The sequence below is a fragment of the Anopheles bellator genome, chromosome X, assembly GCF_943735745.2.
Source record: "Anopheles bellator chromosome X, idAnoBellAS_SP24_06.2, whole genome shotgun sequence".
NCBI classification, from domain to species: Eukaryota; Metazoa; Arthropoda; class Insecta; order Diptera; family Culicidae; genus Anopheles; species Anopheles bellator.
Window position 1 is genome coordinate 11,771,794 of NC_071287.1, and position 20,638 is coordinate 11,792,431.

At 44.6% G+C, this 20,638-nt stretch overlaps 1 protein-coding gene and 2 long non-coding RNA genes across 3 annotated transcripts in view; 2 read left to right on the forward strand and 1 right to left on the reverse strand.

The window, feature by feature from the left end:
* Window positions 1-17,293, forward strand: part of LOC131213153 (phosphatidylinositol 4,5-bisphosphate 3-kinase catalytic subunit delta isoform) — a 20,605-nt gene extending 3,312 nt beyond the window's left edge. Inside the window, exons 2-4 of the mRNA XM_058207130.1 lie at window positions 13,061-15,907; window positions 15,991-16,110; window positions 16,282-17,293. Coding sequence (XP_058063113.1) covers window positions 13,061-15,907; window positions 15,991-16,110; window positions 16,282-16,410 — 3,096 coding nt within the window. The 3' untranslated portion in view covers window positions 16,411-17,293. The remainder of the gene's footprint in view (window positions 1-13,060; window positions 15,908-15,990; window positions 16,111-16,281) is intronic.
* Window positions 17,294-17,892: 599 nt separating this feature from the next.
* LOC131213850 (uncharacterized) lies at window positions 17,893-18,197 on the reverse strand. Its single transcript, XR_009156985.1, has 2 exons — window positions 18,156-18,197; window positions 17,893-18,069 (listed from the first exon to the last, which is right to left on the reverse strand). It is a non-coding gene; the product is annotated as an uncharacterized LOC131213850 (long non-coding RNA).
* An 876-nt stretch (window positions 18,198-19,073) lies between these two features.
* Window positions 19,074-19,543, forward strand: LOC131213806 (uncharacterized). Its single transcript, XR_009156977.1, has 3 exons — window positions 19,074-19,115; window positions 19,202-19,289; window positions 19,355-19,543. It is a non-coding gene; the product is annotated as an uncharacterized LOC131213806 (long non-coding RNA).
* Window positions 19,544-20,638: the final 1,095 nt, after the last annotated feature.

The following is a 20,638-nucleotide window of genomic DNA, read 5'->3' on the forward strand; positions in this document are numbered from 1 at the left end:
TTACTTACTTACTTACTTACTTACTTACTTACTTACTTACTTACTTAATCCGGCTACAAACGGTCTTCACCTGTCGCAAGCAACCCTTCCACCGCTCCCGATCGAGAGCCTTCGTCCACCACATCTGAATACCGACCGATTTTGCGTCCCGGTCTACGCAATCCCTCCATCTCACACGGGGCCTACCATGCCCCCTCTGTCCTCTGGACTTTATAAGCTCGTTCGTCGTTCGCCATTCCCATGACATGACTAGCCCAACGGAGCCTGGCGAGACGCACACGCACACGCTGCGCGACAGTCAGGTCTTCGTACATTGCGTACAGCTCGCTGTTGTAGCGGCTCCTATATTGTCCCTCCCCACATATGTGGCCAAATATCAATGTTATCATCTTCCTCTCGGACGCGGCTAAGAGGGTTTCGTCAGTTCTTGATAGTGTCCATGTCTCACATGCGTTTGTAAGTACTGGGATTACGAGGGTTCTATATAACCCCAGCTTCGACCGTCGTGACACGAGATGTGAACAAAATAGTTTCCTCTCACTGTAGAATGGCCTGTTGGCTGCTAGCGCCCTGGCACGAATCTCCTCAGTTATGTCGTTGTTGGTGCTAACCTTTGACCCTAGATAGGTGAGGCTCGGAACGACTTCGAACTTTCGTTCACCTATTAGTACGTCACCCCCACGTATGCTCGCCGATGTTATTGGTGAGGCTGTTGACGGTAGCACCATCATGAACCTGGTCTTATTTTCGTTTATCTGCAGACCGAGATTCTCCGCGGCTTGCTCAATCCCTGTGCAGGCTTGAGCTACATCGGAGAGCCGTCGACCTATAATGTCTATGTCATCAGCATAGGCCAGGATCTGGCTGGACTTGTAGTAGATTGTCCCTGAGGTCTCCACTCCCGACTCCCGGATGGCTCGCTCCAGCACGATCTTAAAGAGGAGGCAAGCTAAATCGTGCCCTTGACGCAATCCCTTGGTGATGGCAAAGGCATTGAAGAGCTTTCCATCCACCTTCACCTGGCCTGTGACGTTGGTCATGGTCATTCTAACAAGTCTGGTAAGTTTGGCCGGTATTCCGAAACTAGTAGTGGGCTCATACTATTTTATTCTGGCTATGGTATCATATGCGGCCTTGAAGTCGGTGAAGAGGTGATATGTTATTTGTTTGTACTCAATCATCTTTTCCAAGATTTGGCGCATGGTGAAGATCTGATCAGTGGTAGACTTTCCTCTTCTGAATCCTCCCTGATTGTTGCCAACTATCTCATCGATCGATATGGGACTAATCGTTCTTGCAGAATGGGAGAGAAGATCTTATAGGCGGTATTGAGCACCGTTATACCCCTATAATTGCATTTATACCCCTAGCATCGATTCAGAGATCGTTATACCCCTAGCATCGATTCGCTATCCTTTACCCCAGCTATGATTTGATGAATCTCGTACTCTACTCTTTCTCCTCCATTTTGTATGAGCTCGGCTACAATCCCGTCGGTGCAAGGTGCTTTGTTGTTCTTCAGTCGACAAATGGTCCTTCGGGTCTCCTCTACGCTTAGTGGCAGGAGCAGATTTGTATGCCGTTGAGCTTCTGGCTGCTCAGTAAATTGGCCATTGAGTAGTTCATCAAATTGCTGGTCTCACCGCTAGAGGACCTCTGGCTGATGACGGATCAGATTTCCAACCTTGTCGCGGCAGCAGGTGACGTATGAAGGTATGAAGTTGTTTCGGTGACCTGCTACCGCTTTGTAAAATTGCCATCCGGGGACACCCACGTAGCTTTGTGGATGTGCTTTCGCGCAAATTTGGTACTTCCAATCACCAGGTTCCTTGCGGATGCAAAGTTGATCAATCTGCAACCATTATCGTTACTTTCTTTGTGTAGACTGTGAAGACTGGTGTATTAGCGGTACACTGGCATTCTACCGACTTTGGCATTGAAGACCCCCAGAATGATTTTTACGTCATATCTGGGGCATCTGTCCATTTCCTTTAGGAGAATGCCATAGAAATGGTCTTGTGGTGGGATTAGCCTACCCCGCGGAAATGCCGTTGCATGGCATGGCTCGAGCTTACACGCTGGTACTGATGATCGGGTATCGGTTAATCACGTTCGGTTCGTCAAGTGGCGAGTAAACCATACTGGTTCGACTGGCGCAGCGTCTGAACGCGACTTACTTCTGGTTTGAGTCACGGGGGGACTCCGATGTAGTTGACCGGACAACTGTGAGGAAGACACTTAGAGTGTCTTCCTCTACACGGTAGTAATCGTTGGGATAGTGCCCGCCTTACAGTTGGTCGGGGGACTGGGCCCTTCCTGTTGCTGAGAAGTTGTGAAGTAAAACGCTGCACGGAGTTGTGAGCTTATTCTCCGGCTCAGGAATACTTGTTCTCTGAGTCGTTGAAACTTTTTTTTATATTATTGGAGTTTGCGTTCCCGGGATCTGTTCTGCTCTTATGTTTATCTTATGGGTGGTCTAGTTTCTGTGTGGCCGATGACCGCTAACGCGTCACATTCTTGCTTTGGGTTATTGCTTGAGCGCGTGGTGTTTTGTTACGCGGTTGTTTATAGGGTGCGTGTTTGCCTATTTCGCAATTCATGGTTGATATTGTTTAAGTTTTACTGACCTTGCATCTGTTGGCAAGATGTGCTTATTTCGCGGGTATGAAAGATCTGACTGTTTAGCAGATCTGATGGATCTGCTACAGTCTTTCTCCTCCTCAGTTACGTCTTTGGTAGGGGCGTGAACGTTTATCAGGCTGATATGGCAGAATCTGCCAGACAGGCGTAAGGTGCATAGTCTCTGGTTAAGCGGTCGGAAATCGTTCATCGCCGGCTTCAGCCGTAGACCCACGACGAAGCCGGTTCCAAGCATGTGGTTGCGGTCGTGGCAGCTGTAGTAGATATCGTAGGTGCTACCACACCTTTTCTGCGAACCACTTCCTAACCAGCGCATCTCTTGTAGTGCAACGATATCCAGTTGCAGCGCGACTTGGGCCCAATCGATTTGCCTCAGGATCTCAGCTCCTCTCAGTTCCTTTTTCGTTGCAAATGATCGTTATCGTAGTTCCGGTTTCTAAATTACATTGGCTTTCTGTTGCTGTTGGTTTTTGGGGGCGGGGTAGTTGGTCCCGCGTCAACCCCCTGTCACGCTGGAGAGCCACGTGACGTATTGTTAAAGGTCCTTAAACGTCGTGGGACCCTTAGGGGGCCTCGTTGCCGCGGCCCCCTGACCCAGCCATGGATGTTGGATGTTCGGAAAATATGTTATCGTTCTGCATGACACTGACTTGTTTAGGAGGAGTGGGAGACGAAAGCCTATGTATCCTTTAAGAGGCGTCGGAATCCTTCCCCATTACAGAACAAATACGCCGCAATATGCCGTACGCCGAAAATGCCGTGAAATACGCAATAAAAACCCTTAATACAGGGTGTTTCATTAACGATGCATGGTTTAATTTCGTTTAAAAAAAAACGGCTGAATATTTTGTAATGGTTGAACATTTATTTGAAAGGTTAATTCCTTCCATTAAAAATGTCGATAAAATTACAGAAATAATAAAAGTTTATCAACATGTTAATAGTCAAAGCATCGGTCTGGAGCTAAAGATTAACCATCAAACAGTTTTAAGCCATTTACGCAAAGCTGGATTCACAAAGAAGCTCGATGATTGGGCGCCATCGTATTTACAAAAAAAATCCGTTATGGCTCGAATTTCCATCTGCGATGTTTTGGCCAAACGGAACGAAACCGACCCATTTTTTACGAAACGAATAGGTGGGATACATACGACAATACTGTGTGAAAATGATCGTGGTCTAAGCGTAATGAAGCATCTAATCTGGTGGTCAAACCAGGACTTACGGTCAATAAGGTTCTACTGGGTTTATGGTGGAGCTTCACAGGAACCGTTTATTATGAGCTGCTGCCGTGTGGCTATGTACAAAATTCAGATCTCTACTGTCAAGAACTGGACCGTTCGAAGTTAGCCATTGACCAGAACTGCCCAGAATCGGCCAGAATCGGCAAAAGGAAGTGGTTTTGAGTTCCACCAGGACAACAAAATGTTACGCACGTCCTTATTAACTCGCCAGAAAGTTCGGGAGCTTGGTGGAGAAGTTTTAATGCATCCACCGTATAGTCCTGACCTTTTACCAAGCGATTGACACCTTTTTCGGGCATTACAAAATTTCCTGAATGATGAAAAGCTGAGATGATGAAAAACTGAGTGATGAAAAACTGAGTGATGAAAAACTGAGTGATGAAAAACTGATATGACTGAAAGGATTGTGAAAATGGATTGCTCGAGTTTTTCACCAATAACGACTAAGCCTTTTACAACAGAGGCAGTAGAAAGGTTTGAACAAAAAAAATCCAACGAAATGGTGCATATTTGACGCAAATCGGACAATTGAAAATATCTTAAATAATGTTTTGAAGTTCACGCAATAAACTTCCGTAACTTTTTAGACAGCCTTATATTTACCAATGTTCTGCAACTAGAATTATATTTTATACATAAATGTCATGAATGAACCTTTCAAACAAATCTTCAACCATTGAAAAATATTCAGCCGTTTTTTTATAACCAAATGAAATCATGCATCGTCAATGAAACACCTTGTATTTACTTACATATTGGGCGAAGTAAAAGTTTCCGCCGATTTTTAACCAAATTTCAAACACATTTTTTTTAATTATAAGAAACTTCATTAAAGCAAGTATGTGTCACTTTGATCGATAACCTTTTGCCATTTTTCTGGTAGCACCATAATTCCATCAGCGTAAAACTTCGCTCGTTTAGAAAGAAAAAATTGAGACACCTCTTTTTCACAGTCTTCTTTTGATCCTAACGTACGGTTTTTAAGAAGATTTTGGAGAGATTTGGAATGGTGGTAATCTGATGGTGTAAGGTCAGGGCTATATGGTGTATGCATTAAAACTTCCCAGCCAAGCGATCTCAATTGTTGCCTGGTCTTCAAAGATGTGTATGACCTGGCATTATCATGTTGGAACACAACGCCTTTTCTGTTGATCAACGCTGGATACTTTTTTGCAATTCTGGCCATATTTCAGCACCTCAAAATGGACCACGCCCTCATAATTCTACCACACACACAGCATACCCTTCCTCCGCGTCAATCCAGGCTGTGCCACAGTTTGAGAGGGTTTACCCTTCTTCGACCATGATGATTTTTGCACATTATTGTCGTACGTGATCCATTTTTCATCAGCAGTAATCAGTCGTTTCCGAAATGGGTCGTTTTCGTTACGTTTCAGCAGAGGCTCGCAGATGGAAATTCGGTCCTTTAAATTTTTCACCGCCATTTCATGTGGCACTCAAACATCGAGCTTCTTTTTGTATCCAGCTTTATTCAAATGGTTCCAAACTGTTTTTTGGGCGATGCCTAACTCATCAGCAATGGTATAGCTGCTAACATGCCGGTCTTGATCAATCCTTTCCCTAATTTCATCGACTTTTTCGGTATTCGGTCGACCGAGGAGCGAGATGCATCTTTGACATCGAAATTTCCATTATGGAAACGAGCAAACCATTCACGAGCTAATCTTTCTGAAACAGCATCCTCGCCATAAACTGCACATTTTTTTTGATGCTTGCGATGCATTCTTCCCTTTTATGAAATAATATTTGAGAATATAGCAAATTCCTCCCTTATTTTCATTCACTATGTAGACGCTGTAACTTTCAAACTCCCCGCTGATAGAGCAGTCGGTAACGCTCTTCGCTGTCACTGCAGCTGGCCTGGGTTCGGAAACTTTTTATTTCACCCAATATACGGGTGAAACCGCCGAGCGGTCTTGACCTGCCTCAAAAACTCCTTCCACGGCTAGCGGTCAAGCGCCCTCGTCCACCACATCCTAATCTCGGCCGTTGGTGCGTTTCTATGGACGCAGTCCCTCCATCTCAAACAGGGTCTAGCCTAAAGGCCGGTCCACACGCTACGATTTCTGGCTTCGATTTTTAGCTACGATCTGTCAAAGTAGCTGTGTGTGGAGCGTCCGTCCAGACGCGACGATTTTTGTTGAACAACGGATTTACCGGTGTCAGTTTTATGGAAACAGCCATGGAAGCAACACTGTGTTGGTTTGCCTTAGCATTGTGCTTTTCGGTTAAAAAGCGAAAAAAGAACGTGCGAAGAGGTTACAGTGTCGAGGAAATGGCTTTTAAATCGCATCGTATTCCTCCGCCTTTTTATTGCGATCACTATATATTTTTTTAATTTTTAGTTGCCAAAGACATGGCAGACTTAAATAATTTTTTATAAATTCAATTAAACACTTTCGCGAACGTTGACGAAGCGTCTAAAATATAAATAAGAGGCCAAAACAAAACATCAACATGTCCAACCGACAAACTGACATTTGTTTGAAATTTGTTCACAAATTGATGCTCGTTTGCTGAGATTTGTAGATCTGCGTCAGTGACATTAATGACGTCTCCGGAGACGTTACTTACGCCGATTATCGTATCGTTATCGTAGCGTGTGGACCGGGCTTAAGGAGACTTTCCGGGATGGTTCGTCGTCCGCCATTCTTATGACATGCCCCCCTATTACAGAACTCGTACGGTGGATTGGAGTGAACTTCTCGTTCTCGATTGTCGAACTCGATGGCCGGAATCACGGTTTTCAATTAGAGAAACTAAAGCCGAGAAGCCGAGTGCTAAATGTGCTAAAATGTGCTAAAAAGCTTCAAGTGAAAGCTTGTCAAGCTCTTCGAGTACGAACTGTCACTCTGTTGCATTTTATAAACATTGCACACACAGATAAACATACATAGATAGCAGTTCAGATGTGCGTACGATTCTTGCTATTATATTTCTGAAATTTTAAGATGATTTCCACGTATTACGTTTTCGATAGCGACAGTGATAGCGAAGAAACTGAAAATATTACGATTCATCGCAAAATATTGCGATGTAAATCCGACCCACTGAATTTTACATCCCCAGAGTAAGTGTGCCCAAAATCGAAAATGATCAATCGATTTTTAATAGTAATAATTTTGTTGCGGGTTCAAAAAAAAATTTCGCATCTCAAAGGAAGGGTTTTTGACCATACTTTCCGAAATAGAAACATACTTACCCGAATCTCTTCGCCCTGTTTGCAACTGCTGTAGCAACATGAATAAAAAAAATTACCCGTATCTTTCCGGCCTATTCGGGACTGCGGCAACCATAGGAATACAAAACACTTACCTGCTCTTGCCCTTCTTTCTTCCGGGCTAATTAGTTTCTTTACGGGGTAATTAGCTACCACATGAATGAAAAAAACCACCAGTATCCTTTCGGCCTACCTAGCTATCCCTGCGGAGCATAAACTATACAAACTAATTGATAAAATCAAAGACATCCTAACAGAGCTGCTCTTTCCGTAGCAAACAGTTGACGGAAGTCCGTTTATCACATGTAAGTTTCCGTACGAGTTTCATGATGCCCAGTGGACAAAATTGAGTGCCTGGACCGCAATTTGACGTTCATGTTTCACGAACCTTTCGAGAACCATTAGGGGTCTCATACAAATTTTGTATGGGCCAGTTGCTCAGGATCGCGAATGTTTCATGAAACGGCGCAAGGATTGGACCGCGAAAAATGAACTCTCTACCCAGTGAACAATTTCGCTCTTCTCACTTCAAATTCCGCAGCTCATCCGCAGCTCATTATCTTCTCATCGGCTACTTCGAAGACTATTTCCCATAAAGCATTATATGGGGGAATCGCTGTGAGCAGTCGTTAGGTCCAAGTAGTGAGCAGTGGATTGAATTCTCTCACCAAAAGGCCCCCTGTCTCTGACCTGTGTGTTCTCTCGCTTTTTTCGCTCTCGCGGAATCGCTGTGAGCAGTCGTTAGGTCCAAGGAGTGAGCAGTGGATTGAATTCTCTCACCAAAAGGCCCCCTGTCTCTGACCTGTGTGTTCTCTCGCTTTTTTCGTCTTCTTTCTCCCATATTCCCCCTAACCAAAATGAAACAGTTCGTATTTGGTCGGTACATTTCGGTATATTTTCTCTCTCTTTTTTCGGTTCGCGTACACTCTTCACTCCACTAGCGGTTCGTTCACAATTTGGTGCGTAGCTGCCTTCGACGCCTTGGACGCGTTGTAAAATGCATTGCATTGCATTTGCATTCGAATCCTTTGCATCCCAGTTTAGTTGGACATCTGAAACGAGCAAAGCGAAAACATTTCAACATTATTTGGTTGTCACTGAATACTGTCCAATAAACTTACCTGGATTATTGGTTGCTGTCCGTTTACGTATAGGAATGAATCTAGTGGAATAATTTCGAATAAAATATCCGGAGTGAGTGTGATAGATCAATATGTCGTATGGACATTGATTTTACAGGGTGGCAACGAAAAAGTGATACACTCATTCGAGTGCCCATCATTTTAATTTTTACAGCTATAGGTTCGATCTTTGTTTACTATTTGAAGAAGTACTATGTTTACAGTTTATGCATATGTGATAAAGTCAGTGCTTGTGTTTCGTTCACCAGAAAATTGTAATGGATTTTTATAGAGAACAAATCAAGATCTTGCATCTTCAAAACCTCATAGACATTCAGATGAAGTGGAAGCTGTCAAATGTGAACTTGACCAGTTAATTCGTGTACAGGACCATCAAACGTTTCATGGAATCTGGTACAGTTGTCCACAAAAAGAAACCGGGGAAAATACGGGCTTTACGGACTTCAGCGGTATGCATAGCGGTGAAGGAGCGTATTCGACGAAATCCGGTCCGCTTGGGAAGAAAAATGGCACGTGATATGAAAATGAGTCACACCTCCATGCAAAACATAATCAAAAAGGATCTTGGATATAGTTCTTTTAAGAAGCCGAGAATTCATGGATTATCTCTCCACAATATTACCGACAGGGTTGTCAGATCTCGGATGCTCCTGAAGACGCACGCTGCTTACAACATAATTTTTTCGGATAAAAATTGTTCACTTTGGAGGCTACTTTGAACAAGCAAAATGGTCGCGTCTATGGTGGAAGTCTTCGTGATATACCAACCGATAAAAGAGAGGTAGAGGTAGGATATAATTGGAGTGTACAGGTACCAAAATTCGTCAACTGTGATGGTTTGGGGAGCAATATCAGCAAAAGGCAAACTACCACTGTTATTCATCGATCGGGTTGTGAAAATCAACAACCAGTACAATTTTCAAAACGTTATCAGAAGCCATTTGCTTCCTTGTATCTAGGAACTTTAGTAAAAGAAAGATGCTTTGCTTTAAACACGATTCAGCACCTCCGCATAAAGCATTGGCTATTCAGAAATGGTGCAAACAAAATTGGCCGTGTTTCATCAGTTCCTCTGAATGGCCCTTATCGTTTTCCGAACCCACTCAACTTTAATATCTGGGGATACATGCCAGGAAAGTTAAACAACGTAAAGCATATGAATCTGGACACTTTAAGGAATCATTCAGTCTAAATCTGGGAAGAAATTCCTAACAAAGTCGTGCGTGCGTCGTATGATGCTTCCGAAAAGCGACCTCGGGACGTAATCAAACACAAAGGCAAAAAATTGAATTGAACTAAATACATTGTAAATTTACTAATGTAACATGTTATTGAAACAGCTACAGGAGAGAAATTTTTTTTTTGATTTTTATGATATAATTAAAGGGTATCACTTTCACGTTGCCATCCTGTATTCCAAACTTAAACTTCACTTAATGACTAGAGGAATAAAATATGTCCCACCTAGCCCATATTCTTCCTCCTTCCTCGCTTCCTTCCACGGGCCTGTGCAGCGTTCAGGTTCCGCTGCCAGTACTGGAATGGCAAGGCTCCAGACCACACAGGCACCGCATACCGCAGCAGGAACTGCGGCCAGTAGCTTCCGTTTGCCTCCAGAGGAGCCGCCATAGTTCGGCATCAGTCGGCCGACCGCTCGCGTCACTTTTTCCGCTCGGGCCACTGTTGCAAGCACGAGCGGCTTGAAGTTCAGGTGGTCTTGCAGTTCGACTCCTAGATTCCGCACCGTGCGCTTCGCCATTAGCCTCGCGTCTCCCGCGCGGTTGGACGCAAGCTGCCTGCACTTCCTTAGGCTACTGAAGACCAGGGCTTCGGTCTTGATGCAGGCCAACTCTAAGGATTGTTTGCCCAGCCATGCCTGTACGACAGTTATCGCACTCTCCGCTCTCGCGACTACGCGCCGTGGGTTAGTGGCCGGAACCAGTAGCGCTAAATCATGTGCGTATCCTACAATGCGGACTCCCGGCTTAAGATCCACAGATAATATCCCGTCATTCATAGCGTTCCACAGCGTCGGCCCAAGGATCGAGCCCTGTGGTACTCCAGCTGTCACGGCCCGACTGTTAAGCCCCGCGCTTGTGTTCAGCATGCATAATGGCCTGTTGGACAGCTCTTCGCTGGGGGGCTTGCCTGGCTTGGGCAGCAGGACTAGCCGCTGGACCTCCTACTGCTCCGGGAGGCGCCTCTCATCCAGGTATCTCTGGTATAGCCGGCGGAACGCCTCCGGGTATTTTTTCATCGCCACGGCTGGTTCTGATCGGTATCCCTTCCGCCCCAGATACCTTCTTGGGGGCCAGCTGGGTAGCGATGACGAGAAATTCCACGTGTATTATCGGTCGTACTGAATCGTCACCATGGTCTTCCGGAGGTGCGTCCAGCCACTCCGCGGGCGGGTTCTGTGGGAACAGCTCGTCAACATGGCTGTCCATTACCGCTGGGTCCATTGCCGGTGGGGTCCAGGGACCGTGCACGGCTTGCATCACTATCTGGTACGGCCTTCCGAACAGGTTGCCCCCAACCTGTCGTACGAGCTCGGCACTACCTTCGCACTGCCTCCTGCTGCACTTTCGTTCCTGCCGGTACAGTCCTCTGATTCGTCTGAGGTCGGCGACTCTGGCGACTCGTACTTCGAGACTCGTACGCATGCGATGCAGCAGATGGCGCATGCGTCTGCACTCCGCACGTAGAACTGTAAGATCGTCATTCCACCAGTATACAGACTTATGCCATGGAGTATGTATCAGGGTGTCAGTATGTTAATAATTTTTGGTTTTCCTATGTTCTACAATACCATACCAATACCATTCCTGCTGCACTTTTTGCCACAATTCATCTTTGGTTGAAAAATATTGTCCAGCTAACTTTTGCTTCAAGGTATTCCACAAGCTTTCAATATGGTTTAAGTCAGAAGACTGTGTTGGCCAAGGCAAAACTGACACATTATTGCCATCAAACCACGATTTCATAAGCTTCAACGTATGCTTGGGATCGTTTTCTTGTTGAAATACCCATCTCAGTGACATATTTTCTTCTGCGTAAGGCAACATAACGTCTTCCATGAAAATATTATGCCAATGTTTCGTAACCTTCAGTACCTTCCCAAGAACGATATTGAGCAGCAAACTATTACGTGTTTACACACTGTTTTTTTTAATCAATAGTAACGATTTCTTCCAATTAGCCCTGGTAGATTAGCTTTTTGCAACCGCCTATGGACAGGTTTTGTGCTAATAATGTTATTTATTATTGAGCAAATCGCTTTAGACGAACCAAACTGATCCGCTTTGACCAAAAGGGGTATGCGATGATCTGTCGATGGCTTGGTGTTTCTTGGTTTACCTCACGTTTCCTTGCTTTTTTTCCACAACAAAGCATTTCTCTCACAATTTACTGATCTTCCTAGTACGAGGGTGATTCAAATATAAACGGTAATTTTTTTTTATAAATTTATTAAGTAATATTATGAACAAGTAAAACCTTCATTTTTTTTCTATATAGTCTCCTTGAAGTTCTACACACTTCTGCCAACGATTTGGAAGCTTGAACATTCCTTGTTGATAAAAAGTTTGGGGGCGCGTCATCAACCAATTGCGCACGCGGTTCTTTTTCTTCATCTTTTCTCCGCCACTCCTTACTCGCCATTTTCGATTCTGGGGTGTAATGATGGACCCATGTTTCATCACAAGTGACTATGCGCCTCAAAAAGTCTTCTCCTTCTTGCCGGAATCGATGCAGAAGTCTCTCACTGATCTCCAACCTGACCTGCTTCTGATTTTCGGTTGATCTTGGGCGCCGATCATGGCTTTCGTTTTGTACACTTTCACGCCCACTCTTAAATTCTTTGGCCCAAGTGAATACTCGGTTTTGGGACAGTGTTGCGTCCCCAAACTGTGCCTTCAAACGAGTTAAAATCTCCGATGGTTTAACACCTTCGTAAGTTAAAAACTTAATAATAATCCGCTGTGCAACGGACACATGAACCTCTTGCTCACTCATGGCTGTACTGAGGACAAAACAGACCGGCGCGCCTCACCGAGCTGGCTTCCCTTTCCTAACACATTGAACTTAATTCCCCCACTCCATCACCCAGCTCAGAAGTGCTTGCTGAGTACACTGGCAAAATTACCGTTTATATTTGAATCGCCCTCGTACTTTGGTGATACTTTTGTACGTTGCGCTTTCGTTGCGCATATTCTTCACAAGCTTTCTTTGCTCAGGGTTACAATGAGTCCCTCTGCTCATTCTGGATGTTCCACCAGAAAACAACGATTTTTTTAGATTCACAATTGAAAATTGATGCATACAGCGTATACAACGAAGTACCTATTATTTTGACCAAGCCATATCAAAATACTGTCAAAATAGGCGGTAACATACCTATCACTTTTAACATAAATATCTCCAACATAGCCGAAAAATTTCGTAAACTAGTGTATCTAAGTACAGTATCAGTTTGGTGATCATTGGTTTAGTAGCGGCTTGAGTACAGTTAAAATTGTACCAACTTTAGACATTTACCTATTTTATTGGCCAGTAGTGTAGATATTTTAGATTAAAAAGTAATATTTCTTGATGGTCTGCGTACCTCAGCACCCAATTGAGGTATTTTTGTGTGTTTCTGTGGAGTAATTGATTGTGTTTTTTTTAAATTTAACTAACCGTTCTTTCGTTTTCTCTCCTAAATTATTACTGTTAATTTTCGGTCCGGATACTACTACATTGAACTGACTTCTACCAACCAATAATTTATGGCTGATCAATTACACTCTGCATAGTATGTGTGGGAGGAAGCAGAACGCTACCCACTCTATGGTCACTTAGGCGACAAGACCACCTACTACTTCAGCACGCTTCCGTCCGCAACGAGTAGCAGCTTCGAACAACACGATGAATCGAAGCGTTTGATCGATGTACAGCCAGTATTCGGGATGTTCAAGTTTGTTGAAAAGAAAGTCGTGTCAGTCAACAGCCAGCTAATGAGCAACATCAATTCATTGCTCGGAACGCCGATTTTAGAGAAAACGCTAAACAATCCAGAGGTGAATGATTTTCGTACCAAGATGAGCCTCCTTGGTGAGGAGATCGGTTCCCAGCGAGCAGCCATGAGCCGAATGGACCGAATCTCCTACCAGTATCCTGTGAAGCTGGCTCGTTTAGTGCCGGATCATATAGCACAGCATAACTCGTTCTGTGTGGTGGCGATCAGTGTCGACATGCAGGTTACAGTTAAGGTGACGTGCCAGGCTACACCCGACGAAGTGCTCAAACGTATCCTCGAGAAAAAGCAATTCTTGGCGAAGGCCCGTAATGACAACAGTGGCGATTACATACTAAAAGTGTGCGGCCACGAAGAGTATATATACGGTGCTCATCCGATCAATCGATTCCAGTACGTGCAGGACTGTTTATCACGCGACGAACCTCCGACATTCGTGCCGCGCCTGATTCGCACTGTCGAGGTATTCAAAAACGATATCTATGAGGCACGCGAAGATTTTTCGCATTGGTCGGGCAACACGAGCTCAATGGGGTCCGTTACATCCTTGACGACAGGCGTCACTAGTTGCGGTATAGTGAACATTCACAAACAGCAATCACAACAATCCCAACCGCCACAACACACATTACGAAAAGTGAAATATCTTACAAGCTGGGAGATTGATGCTAAACTGCAGTGCACAGTGCACGAGATACATGATCTCAACTGCGACTCGAACCGTAACGTCGAGGTTGGTGTCCAATTGGGTTTGTTTCATGGTGGTAAGTCACTGTGTAAGACAGAACGGACACGGCTGGTACCGCTGCACAAAGGTTCTGCCAGCTGGAATGAAACGATTCAGTTCGATATTCACGTCAGCAACGTGCCTCGCATGGCACGCTTATGCCTTGTAATTTACGAGAACATCCGCACAGCTAAAGGGATGGGTATGCGGACGCGACGAACCAAGGACGGCCTGATCAATCCGATTGCCTGGGTCAATACCATGGTCTATGACTACAAGAACCAACTGAAAACGGACTCGGCAACGCTCTACATTTGGACGTACGCCGAGGATGCGCAATCGGACGACATATTGCACCCGCTAGGGACGGTTGAACCTAATCCACGACTTGAACCGTCGTTGCTGCTGAGTTTCGGTAACTACGCTCAAGAAAATAAAACAATATTATATCCGAGTGAGGATGAACTTCTGTTGCAAGCGACCCGTAAGTGTACACGTAACGAGCATCTGAACCGAGAGAGTGCCGAAGATACACGATCGATCATGCAGATCTTGTCGAGGTATATGTACAACGATCGACTCAACGACATCCACGAGCAAGAGCGTAACGCAATTTGGGCAAAACGGCGCGAATGCATGAAGCAAATGCCACACGGACTACCCTGTCTACTGTACTGCGTCGAATGGAACAATCGGGATGAGGTGGCGGAAATAGTATCGCTACTACAGGAATGGCCCAAATTGCTTATTGAGCGTGCTCTTGAGCTGCTAGATTACGCATACGCGGATAAGTATGTTCGGCGATATGCGGTGGACTGCTTGCGCACGATTGAGGACGACGAGCTTCTACTATATCTTTTGCAACTCGTTCAGGCACTTAAACATGAATCGTACCTGAACTGCGATCTTGTATTTTTTCTGCTACAGCGAGCGTTACACAATCAGCACATCGGACACTTCATCTTCTGGCATCTGCGTTCGGAGATTTCTGTCCCCTCAGTGCAAGTGCGCTTCCGGTTGATACTCGAAGCATATCTGAAAGGTAGCCCGGAACACGTGACGGTGCTACTGAAGCAAATGCAGTGCTTGAAACAACTGCAAGCGTGTTCCGACACGGTAAAGCGAGGCAGCAAGGAAAAATGCCGCGCGCTTTTGATGGACAAGCTATCTGAGCGCAGTGTAATGGATGCCTTGAGCGACGTCATTAGCCCGCTAAATCCAAGCTTCCGATGCCGGACCGTCCGTATCGATCGATGCAAGGTGATGGATTCGAAAATGCGCCCTCTCTGGATCGTTTATGAAAATAGTGATCGAAGCGGCGACGATATCAATATGATTTTTAAGAATGGAGACGATCTGCGGCAGGACATGTTGACGTTACAGATGCTGCGCATCATGGATCGCATTTGGAAAAGTGATGGTATGGATCTGCGCATGAACCCGTACAGTTGCATCAGCACTGACCGACGTCTAGGTCTGATTGAAGTAGTACTGAATGCGGAAACAATCGCCAACATCCAAAAGGAGCGTGGCATGTTCTCTGCCACTTCACCGTTCAAAAAAGGCTCTTTACTTGCTTGGTTAAAGGAGCACAATAACTCCGACGACCTGCTAGCGAAAGCTATTCAAGAATTTACGCTTAGTTGTGCCGGATACTGTGTAGCGACGTACGTACTTGGCGTGGCTGATCGTCACTCGGACAACATTATGGTAAAAAAGACGGGGCAGCTATTTCACATTGATTTCGGTCATATACTAGGCCATTTCAAAGAGAAGTTTGGCTTCCGGCGAGAGCGCGTGCCATTCGTGTTGACACACGACTTTGTGTACGTTATCAACAATGGGCGTACCGATCGTGAAGCACAGGAGTTCCGGTTTTTTCAGCAAAAATGTGAAGACGTAAGAAATCGAAAGCCATCTTCACAACTCTCAATTTTTCATCTTGCGTTTCTTTTCCGTCCTCTTTCACCGTATCTTTGCAGGCCTTCTTGAGTTTACGCCGTCACGGCTGCCTTATACTGTCTCTGTTTGCGATGATGATCTCGACCGGGTTGCCGGAACTATCATCAGAGAAGGATCTCAACTATCTGCGTGAAACGCTGGTAAGCAATTTACAACTCTAAGGGTGGGAAATATGTTAGGCATTGCCATGCGTTTCACATGTTGGTTTCAAGTAATTTCAACCCATGTTCTTTTGTTTAGTTTGGTACAGATATGTAGGTTTTCGTATATTCTCTGTATATTGAAATAACGTTCGTTTGATATCATTTTAGGTATTGGACAAAACCGAGGATGAGGCCCGTAGTCATTTCCGACAAAAATTTAGTGAAGCTCTCGCTAATTCATGGAAAACGTCACTCAATTGGGCATCGCATAATTTCTCTAAAAATAATCGCCAGTGACAGTTTTCTTCACAGTTTCATTAGATAGTAATTTGCAATCATCAAAATAAGTAATTTAGTAAATAGTATATACTAGCAGACCCGGCGAACTATGTTCCGCCCCAAAGGCAAATGGGCCAAATGGGCCCCCCGTGATCGAGAAGTCGATAAGGCTCTTCGCTGTCTTCGCTTCGCTGGCTTCGGCTGGCCTGGGTTCGAATCCCGGAGCCGGTTGTCACACAACCAGCCATGCTTTCGATTCGCGGCGTAACAGAGGGGTGGTTGGCGCAGGACCAACAACCCCGACCATAAAAACAAACCCTTACAGAAAGCATCAGAGATTAACATTGTCTCTGGTGCAGGCTAAGACCGCTCAGCGGTTGTCGTCCAATAAGAAGAGAAGAAATTCATTTCATCAGCAACCCGTTGATCTTGCAATTACTGGCAGTGTTTGGCGGAAATTTCCAGACAATAAAACCATTGCACCTCCAAAACATCTCGCAACATGCACCAAACATTTCGATTATATGCGTCATTCATTCACGATTTGGCGCTGGCATTCCTAATTGTAAGCTGGTATCGCCTCATTCATCTCAAGGTAGGGATTTCTGGAATTGACACGAATTTAACCCATCACAATTTTTCCCAAGCAAAAAACATCTCAAACATTCGAACCCATCCCAAACGAAACACGCTGCGGTACAATTTCGCTGTTTATAAGTGCACCATGCACAGTAGCACTGGCTACCGCCACGTTACAGCAGCACACACGGCGTCGTTGACAGACAAGTGACATGATGACAGGATGGGCCGGAGCCACGACAAGTGACAGGACGAGGCGGAGGAGAGTACGCCGGAACCAGTGCAAAGAACGTTCATACTGTGGCGCCAGACGATGCGCAAATCGAACCGTTTAAACGTCAGATTGCTTACGCTTCGTGTGGCAGGTTTCAAATATAAAACCGAAATGTCAAACGTGTTTACATTCGTGTTTTTGTTCCCACAAACGTAAGTCGAAGAGAAATAAATTGAATTCTGAATATTTTTTCTGTTCTTTTAGATTTTCTTGCTATACCAGCAAATAAGAACTTACATTATCCTATGTTTGTAAACAAAGCGTATGCAAACAGTGTTTACGCTCGGTTTTAGGCCCGGGTTTACGCCTCGGCCGATACATACACGTTTTGACACAAGCGGACTCGTTTTGAACAGTGTGGGAATTATCTGAAATGCCAGAACGCTTCATGTGGCCGGACAGACAGATCCCACCCAGCGGGCAAAATCGCATGGTCGCACGACACTTTTCGGCTTAGATTGGGCTTAGATTCAATGAATTCAAGCCCAATCTAAGCCGAAAAGTGTAACGTCGCAGCGTGACTTTTCGGCATGTAGCGTGTGACTTTTATGTTCTTTTTCTATTTTTCTTTCATTGTCACTCCAGAAATCCCAACATCCGGAGTGCATTATCCCAGTGCGAAAAAATATTCAACTCGCACTCGCAAATACTATATTAACTGTTTTATTCAATTTAATTACACTAATACACAATTCCGTTCTTTTTCTGCACCTGTAATTCACTAAAGTAAAATATGATCACTTTGATCCCTCGATGATGCTGCTGCCGATGAAGGTTTTCCCCGGCTCTTCCGCGAAAGTTCTTCGGCGCTGCACTGCTACAAACTGAAAAAAACAAAGAATTAACAATTAATGATAATATATATGTGCGTTTTTCACTGCAAATATGTGAAAAACACCGAAAAACTTACATTTTTCCACCTGCACATTTACGCACTTTACAGCTCCTATCGTACCAAAACAAACTGAGCTGTCAAAAATTTTTCAGTCACAGCAGCTGGATCACAGTAGAATTTGAGGCGATAGCGATGACCAAAATAATTATTCAAAAAGCGTTTTTACTTTTGTGTTTTCTTCTCAAATCAGTAACAAATGGTCAGTAATATTTTGCTATGATCACAGTTAAGACTAACTTTCATCGAAAAGGAGCGTTAAGGTGGCCAAATTACAAAAAAAGAACTCACAAAGTTTAGACTTTTTATTTGACCACCTCGATGGTGACCGAGCGTTGCATGTGCAACTTTCGCTAAAATCGTCAAAGTCTTGATGTTGCAGTCAATGGGTCAATGGGCAGCGGGCAAAATCGCCCGCTGGGCAGCGGGCAAAATCGCGCGACTTTTCGCCGTTTCTCCCTGTTTCTTCATGCCTCACCCCCCCTCAGGCCCACACTCGAGTCCGGACTCGTTGTGTCTCGCAACTTCATCGACTTGTATCAACCGCCATCCTTTTTCCACGTGAGCGAGAAGATTTTCGTTCTCCCTCTTCTGGGTGTTTGTCGATATTTGACTGCAACATCAAGACTTTGACGATTTTAGCGAAAGTCGCACATGCAACGCTCGGTCCCCATCGAGGTGGTCAAATAAAAAGTCTAAACTTTGTGAGTTCTTTTTTTGTAATTTGGCCACCTTAACGCTCTTTTTCGATCAAAGTTAGTCTTAACTGTGATCATTGCTAAATATAATAGACCTTTTATTACTGATTTGAGAAGAAAACACAAAAGTAGAAACGCTTTTTGAATAATTATTTTGGTCATCGTAATCGCCTCAAATTCTACTGTGATTCAGCTGTTGTGACTGAAAAAATTTTGACAGCTCAGATTGTTTTGGTTCGAACACAGCTGGAAGTACGGGCAAATGTGCTAGTGCAAAAAGGTAAGTTTTTCGGTGTTTTTCACATATTTGCAGTGAAAAACGCATAGATATATTATCACAAATAGATAATTCTTTGTTTGTTTCAGTTTGCAGCAGTGGCGCGAATGAAAAGGCAGCAAAAGGGCACCAGTGCAAAAGGGATTAGGAACTATTCGGTGTATGTGCATGGAACAGGTTGGTTTTATCGTTAATATTTCGAGCAATTTCGCTGTACTAACTCATAATTCTTTCCTCAGCAGGGTTGGACCATGAGGACCATGAGGAGGACCATAACCGTGGAAGAGGCAGAATCGGACCGCGGAAGAGCCTTTTTATCCGTCTCGGCCCACCGGCAGCATATCATCGGCAGCACCCCAACGAGGGATGGCACTCGCAGTGTTCGATAGCGTAAGTTATTAGTGAAGCTTGAAGCGTGAAGATGAAAGAAATTAAATGTAAACTTTAAAATTGAATAAAATAGTTAATAGTTATAAACTGAATGTTGTGAGTTGAATGTTTTTTGCGCTGAAATGCGCACCGGACATTTTGGGTAGTCCGGTGCGACACGAAAAAAAGGGAATAGAGAATATGAAGAAAACGTAGCGTGACATGCCCAAAAGTCACGCTGCGACGTTACACTTTTCGGCTCGTTTTCGGCTCGTTTTCAATGAAAACGAGCCGAAAACGAGCCGAAAAGTGTCGTGCGACCATGCGATTTTGCCCGCTGGGATACGACCAGCGTAAGCGATACTGTGCGATGTGAATAGTGTGACCAGCGTTAAGCCCGCCACACACCGCGAGCTGAAATTTTTTACCGGAAATTTTGGCACGTTAGGGAAAGGCAAATTCGCGTTTCTATTTCCGCGATCCGGTCTGTCTCAAATCTTTGTACTGCGGTATTGTCCGTTCGGTCCTTGAGTATCCCTGTGTTGTTTGGAGTATCCCTGTGTTCCTTATCTTGATACATACATGTCCCGCCTGGAACGTATACAGCGCAGCTTCACCCGCTACGCCATTCTTCGAATTACCTTGGTCTACCAGAGACTCTATTCCGAACTATAACACGCGCTGTCTGATGTTGGGCCTTGAACCACTATGCTCCAGGCGAGCCACTGCACAGTGCTGTTTCGTTGCTGGACTGATGAACAACACGATCGACTCCCAGTCGTTACTACGCCAACTAAATCTGGCAGTCCCGGCTCGCTCGCTGCGCTCTATTCCGGGTCTCGAAGTCGCGTTCCGGAAAATCTGGGATGTGACTTTTTTGACTACTACAATTCTTTATCCAGTTTTCGTCAGCGTCTCCGTTTGTCAGTGATCGATGTTTGTATGCCTTAATTTATGTTCAAACTCGCCCTTGTCCAGTGTATAATATAAGATAAATGTTTGTAATCGATCCTAAGTTACCTACGCTTGATTAAGCCTTACACTCGTCAAGTTGGAAACACAATACAATACAATGCAATATAATTCGATTTTGACACTTGCCCTTCATTTGTGGAAATGGCGTCGAAACAAGAGGAGCATCATATTAAGATCTTGCA